The sequence below is a fragment of the Camarhynchus parvulus genome, chromosome 4 (genome assembly GCF_901933205.1).
Source record: "Camarhynchus parvulus chromosome 4, STF_HiC, whole genome shotgun sequence".
Taxonomy (NCBI): Eukaryota; Metazoa; Chordata; class Aves; order Passeriformes; family Thraupidae; genus Camarhynchus; species Camarhynchus parvulus.
In genome coordinates, this window is record NC_044574.1 from 44,335,757 (window position 1) to 44,341,952 (window position 6,196).

General features: G+C 50.1%; 1 protein-coding gene across 2 annotated transcripts; it reads right to left on the reverse strand.

Moving 5' to 3' along the window:
• Positions 1-74: 74 nt before the first annotated feature.
• On the reverse strand, positions 75-4,987 carry LAMTOR3 (late endosomal/lysosomal adaptor, MAPK and MTOR activator 3). 2 transcript variants are annotated; one of them, XM_030948080.1, is made up of 7 exons: positions 4,914-4,987; positions 4,632-4,685; positions 4,442-4,476; positions 3,721-3,779; positions 2,744-2,877; positions 1,603-1,666; positions 75-928 (listed from the first exon to the last, which is right to left on the reverse strand). In XM_030948080.1, exons 2-7 carry the CDS (start codon positions 4,638-4,640, stop codon positions 855-857), a joined length of 375 nt encoding a protein of 124 aa, XP_030803940.1. In that variant the 5' UTR covers positions 4,641-4,685; positions 4,914-4,987; the 3' UTR covers positions 75-854. The 2 variants fall into 2 exon arrangements, with proteins under 2 accessions (XP_030803940.1, XP_030803941.1); XM_030948081.1 differs by having other exon boundaries at positions 4,632-4,957.
• Between the last annotated feature and the right edge of the window lie 1,209 nt (positions 4,988-6,196).

The following is a 6,196-nucleotide window of genomic DNA, read 5'->3' on the forward strand; positions in this document are numbered from 1 at the left end:
GAGACCTGCTCTCTCTAGAGACAAGCAGATGTGCTGTGGGGTATTACAGCGCAACAGAAGAGTGGACCAGGCTCTGTCATTTAAAAATACTGTATTTTATTTATATTTATTTACTTAAGAAAACCTAAGGGTAAATAAGCTGAGAGTGTCACCAGTGATGAACCCACACAAAGACTATGAGACATGAGATCTTCACAACCATACTACACAAAAAACCCCATGAAGAAGTGAGACATTGTTTGGGTGCTTTAGCTAGGCATCACGAAAATCCCTACAGCAACAGCTTCCATAGAAACAGCTTTCTTCCTAGTGGAAGCAGGATGCAGCTAGCATCCAGATTAGTAGCACTCCCTTGCCAAAGTGCCCCTGTGTAAGGAAGCTGGGACATTGATTGTACCGACACATCACTGCTATCACACTTGCTCTCACAATGCCTCCAAGCACGTCTCTGCTCACTCCCTCCACCTGATGTGCCTTCCCACAGGCAGTGGTGGCCGGCCTGAGGACACCCCTACCATGTGCCATGTGCCCTGTGAAGCAGGAGATGTGGGGGTTGCTCCTTGGAGCCAAGGGCACGGCGCCGGCCTGGCTCAGCTGGCTGAGCTAAACTCCATGGGAGCTATTTTGGTGGGCTCTCCAGTACTGCACAATACAAGAAGCATGGCCTAAAGTAACATCCACCTACAACACACTAGTAGATCATTTCAGATTCAGTACTATGTACAATTTACTCTTACTTAGTATACTAAGGAGCTGTGGTATTTCTTCCGAGACGTGTTATTTGATTGATGATTATTGAATCTTTCTGTCCACTGGGCTGCAGAGGAATGCTGCACTCTGGCTATACCACCAGGTTAAGAAACTTCAACAACCTGCCTCAATTCTTCAAACAGGGGCGTGAGCTCCTTCTCCAAACTTACAATCAGCCCTGGAAAGAGAGAAGAGACAGAATGTTCCATCAAACAACATCACTGAGAAGCCTCTCTCCAAAGCCCACAGCTCCCTCCCCCTCCCAAATCACAGGCAGTGTTTTTCAAAGTCTGAAATGTTTCATGTGAGCTACTTACTCACTTTCCTGTGAATAGTGGGCAGCACCCCCAGGCAGGGTGTCTGCAGTCCCTGGCACTAAAAGAGGCACCCAGTGCAGCACAACTCTCCCCCACTACTGCCTTGCCACTTCCATAACTCCTGTGGCCCAAGAAGCTGTACCAAACCTAAATCCCTTCTGCTCAGATTCATTAGCCAATGTTCTCACCAGCAAGGCTAGGGTCTGGCTGAAGGACTTCCTCACCCCACAGAACTGAAGACAAATCTGCACACATTCCTGCAGAATGTTAACGTGACTGACAGAAACAGACCCAACAGCTTGCTTGTACAGCACAGTACTGCCTGTGCAGCATGGGCAAGGTTAATCACAGGAGAAAAATGCTTCTAGAAGAATAACAACTCCAGCAAGACACCTAAAATCTGTCAATTTTTACTCACATCTTGCACAATACACTGACAAAATTCACAGCAGGAACAAAGCTAACACAGCTTGCAGTGAATTCAGGGAATTTATTTTCAAATATTAAAATGCTGCAATCTTTAAAACAGACATACCTGTATTGGCATTGCTGCTTGCAATGAAACTCACTACCAAAGGTAAGCGATTGAACTGCACCACCTGCAAGCAGAGAGAAGTGCTCAGCCAGCAGCTAACACATCGTGCATGTCAGGGCTCTGATGAATTCTTTCCACAAAAATTCTCTGTGCAACAAGCAGCCTCCTCAGTTCAAAGGACAAGCAGGAGCAAGAGCCACAGAGGTGACTTTTCAGTGTACCTGTTTCTCAAGATTCATGGCTAAAAACACCAACAGAACTTACACTGTAGTACAGGGAGCTGCAGATGGAAAACCTGGCATTTCTCTCCACCTCCACTCTGTTCTACAGAGTGCTGTCCACCAGAACCCTACCTCAGCTGCAGACCCTGCAGATTACACTGTGGAGACCACACCCTCCACAGGAAACAGGAGGGCAGGAAGGTTTATCGTTTTAAAATACTGTTCCCTGTACAGGAGTATCTGTTCCTCCATTACCAGGGAAACAGCACCGTGGGCACAACAGTAAGCTAGCAGCATCAAGAGACTCAAAGCAATGTACTAACTCACTCACCCACCTAATTTTCAAACAAAGCTTGACACACTGCAGGCTAAACAGCTGGCCAGTTCACTGCAGCCATAATTAAAAGCTCTCAGGACCACCAGAACTTGTGAAGGAGCAGAAATGTAGTAGATGATGGACTTTTGGACACAAATAATCAATTTATTTGTGAAAAATATGAGTGATATTCCGAAGCATTCGTACCTCAAAGCCATACTGGCAGCAAGATTAGCTATGAAGCAGGCTGCATGTGCTTTAATTCATGTCAGGTGTCACTAGTTATAAACATTGTTCATAAAAAAGAACATAAACCCTTCATAAAAGATTCAGAAGAGCATATGAGCAACATCTCCTGCAAATTCAGAACTACTACACTTTCCCATTGTCAACAAGTAAATCTCAAGTTTTGAGAAATGTAACAGAAGTTTAAAAATACTGTGAAATTTTGGCTTAACTGAAGCTGTGTAAGAAAGAAATCAAAATTACTTCAATAGCAGCCTAGTGAAAATCTACCAGAGCTTAAATAACCTTCTTTCTCTTGCTCAATGTAACACAGGAACAGCTCAAGTTGCTGAGGACAGGGCACACTGAGGTTACTCACCTGGTAGGTATTGTAATAGCAGATGATACTTTTGTTTTTGGAGAGTCCTAACTTACTGCCCTGATCTGTGGCAAGGGCAAAGGTGGACAAAAAGCCAGGTCGCAGTGCGTGTTCTGGAGCATTATCATTGGCAACTGGAACAAAACAAGAAAATCCTCATCTTTACATGGGGTCTCTGACTGCATCCCAAACCCTCATCCAGCTCAGTGCTCTGCCAAAAGCAGAGAAACATGCAAGACCTCTGAGGTGCTCCCACAGGAACACCAGACAGTTTTCACAAGCTGTACATCATTTAATGCTCTCTGTATGATCAAAGCTCCTTATAGCAGCATCCTTCCTAGCACACCTAAGAAATTTTTAATCCTTTTCCTTTAGGATGCCTGTGCTGACGTCCCTTTGGTTCCATGTCCCATTGCACCCATTCCAGCCTTTGAACTGATTACTGGCACACAGTCACTTGACTGCAGACAGGTGAAGATGTGCAAGTTCTGCTGGGTGTTTGAATACTCTGGGTTACTGAACAAAATAAACCTGCAATACCTGAAACTTTGTATCCTTAAACTATTGTACTCACAAGCCAAAAATATCTGAAACAAGGACTGCAGAACATAAAAACTACAGTACCAAAAAAGCCAACAAAACACTGCCAAGCTCTGTCTACCACTTAGTATCAATCAGCCTGTGAGGGACTTGAAGATACAAGGACTTTACAGCACTCCAGTCCCTGTCACAGAGGAAAACTTCCATGGACTGCAATTACAAACAAACAAAAGGATATATTTAAAGAGGGCACAAACAAAAGGATATATTTAAAGAGGTACATAATCAACTAGTGAATTTCTACTTGAAGTCCACTTTAATTCTACCACTTGGGATATTCGGGTATTTGGCATAACAGAAGACTTTTCTGTACTTCTCCACCCCCTGCTGTTCAATCAGGATTTCAGCTGCAAAGCACAGCAAGAAGCTGAAGTTACCTTTGATAACAGGCACACCATCTCTGTCTGAGACTACAATAGCATGAAGACCTTCAACGCTGAAAAAAAAATAAAAGAGAAGAAGAGACACCATTTTAAAAACACAGTAATTAGTAGGAAAGGGTTTTTTTTTTTGTGAACAAATGTGCGAGAAAGGGGAAAACTGTGAAAAAACCTGATGCCCTCATTAATTTAGTATTTGTTCTGTTTAGTACAGGTCTGGTGGCCCGAATAACAAGAAGGACATGGAGCTGCTGGAGCAAGTCCAGAGGAAGCCACGAAGCTGATAAGAGGGCTGGAGCACTTCCCCTACAAAGACAGGCTGAGGAAGTTGTGGCTGCTGAGCTGGGAGAAGGGAAGGTTGGGTGGAGACCTCACAGCAACCTTCTGGTATCTGAAGGGGGTTTGCAGGGAAGCTGGAGAGGGACCCTTCTGGGAACTGCAGTGACAGGACAAGGAGTAGTGGGTACAAAATCAAAACCGGGAAATTCAGGTTAGATATTAGGAAGAAATTCTTCACTGTGCAGGTGGTGAGATACTGGAATAGTATCCTATTGCCCAGGGCGGCTGTGGATACCGCAGCCTGGAAGTATTCATGGCCAGGCTGGACGGGGCTCTGAGCAAGCTGGCCTGGTGGGCAGTGTCCCTGCCCGCGGCAGAGGGCTGGCACCGGATGGCCCTGGCCGCCCGCCCCGCACAGCCCCGCACGGCCCCGCGTTACCTCGGCAGCTTCTTGTACAGGAACCGCTTCAGGTCCTGCGGGCAGAGACGGGCGGCGCGTTACTCACGGCCGCTCCCAGCGCCCCCGGAGCTCCCTCCCTGCCCGGCCCGGCCCCGGCCCCGGCATCCCCCGGCCCCACCCCGCCACAGCCACCGCCCGCGTCCCGCCCGCCCCGCGGAGCCGCACTCACGTCGGCCATGGCTGGGGCCCGCCCGCTGCTGCCGCCGCCGCCACCTCCGCGGGCCTGCGAGAGAAGGAGAGGCGGCCCCGTCACCGCGGCGCCGCCGCCGCCTTCGAGGAGGGAGCGGCCAGAGGCGGGGAGGGCGCGCTCCGTCCCCGAGGCCCGGCCGGCCGCCACCCCCCGCCCCGCCGCCGTGGTACAGCCGCGCCGGGAATGGCGCTCGGCGGGGCCGAGACCACCGCGCACCGGGAGGGGGGCGCGGGGGGCACACCCCTGCCCGCCCCGCCGTACCTGTCGGCGCCCCCGGCGCGCCCCGCACGGCTCCGCCGCCGCTTCCCCTCGGAGCCGCTGTCACATGAGCGGCGGCACCGCCCTCCCGGCCCCGGAACTGCTTCCCCGCCGCCTCCGCCCCGCTGCGCCCCGGCAGCAAAACAAACCAAAACCAAAACAAACCATAGCGTTTCGGTTAAAGGAGATCAACAGCCGAGAGCAAACGTGTTTTTATGCCGAGCAGTTACTGCCACTCTTCCACTGTTGCCTCTTTCCCCTGCTTTTGGATCTAGTCCATCAAACCATGAGCCTGCAGGCTACTTTAACAGCTAATGTGAAAAATAATTTAGTAGATGCCCACAGGGTAACAATGGTAACTGCATATCTGTTTTTAAGGTCTTCTATCAGAATGCAGGACCCTCATGGTAGATCTCAAAAAACCTCCAAGCTTGCTCAGCACGTATTATCAACGCTTTTTCTCAAAAAAAAAAAAGCTACTAGAGGCCAAGCAAAGAATCACAGAATAAATTCAGTCAGAAAAGACGTTCCAGATCATCAAGTCTGAACTATGACTGAACACCGCCACGTTAACCAGACCATGGCCCTGAGTGCCACGTCCAGTCTTTCCTTAAACCCCTCCAGCAGCAGTGATTCCATCACCCTACTGGGCAGCCCATTTCAGTAGTAGTCACCTCTTCTGAAGAATTTCTTGCTAGCATCCAACCTGAATCTCTCCTGGCACAGCTTGAGATAATTTCCTCTCATCCTGTCACTGGTCACATGTGAGAAGAGGCTGACACCCTCCTGTCAGGGAGTTGCAGAGCAGTAAGGTGCCCCCTGAGCTGCCTCTTCTCCAGGCTGAACACCCCCAGCTCCCTCAGCCACTCCTCACAGGACTTGTGCTCCAGACCCTTCCCCAGCTCCATTGCCCTTCTCTCGACACACTCCAGCACCTCAATGTCCTTCTTGAGTGAGGGGCCCAGAACTGGACACAGCTCTTGAGCTGTGGCCTCACCAGTGCCCAGTGCAGGGGGACAGTCACTGCTCCTGCTGGCCACACCATTGCTGACACAGGCCAGGACGTCCTTGGCCTTCTCGGCCTCCTGGGCACACCCTGGCTGCTGTCACCAGCACCCCTGGGTCCTTTTCCACTGGGCAGCTTCCCAGCCACTCTGTCCCTGCCTGTGGCACTGCCTGGGGTTGCTGTGACCCAAGGGCAGGACTCAGCACTTGGCCGTGTTGAACCTCATTCTGCTGGTCTCAGCCCATTGATCCAGCCAGTCCAGGTCCCCTGCAGAGACTTC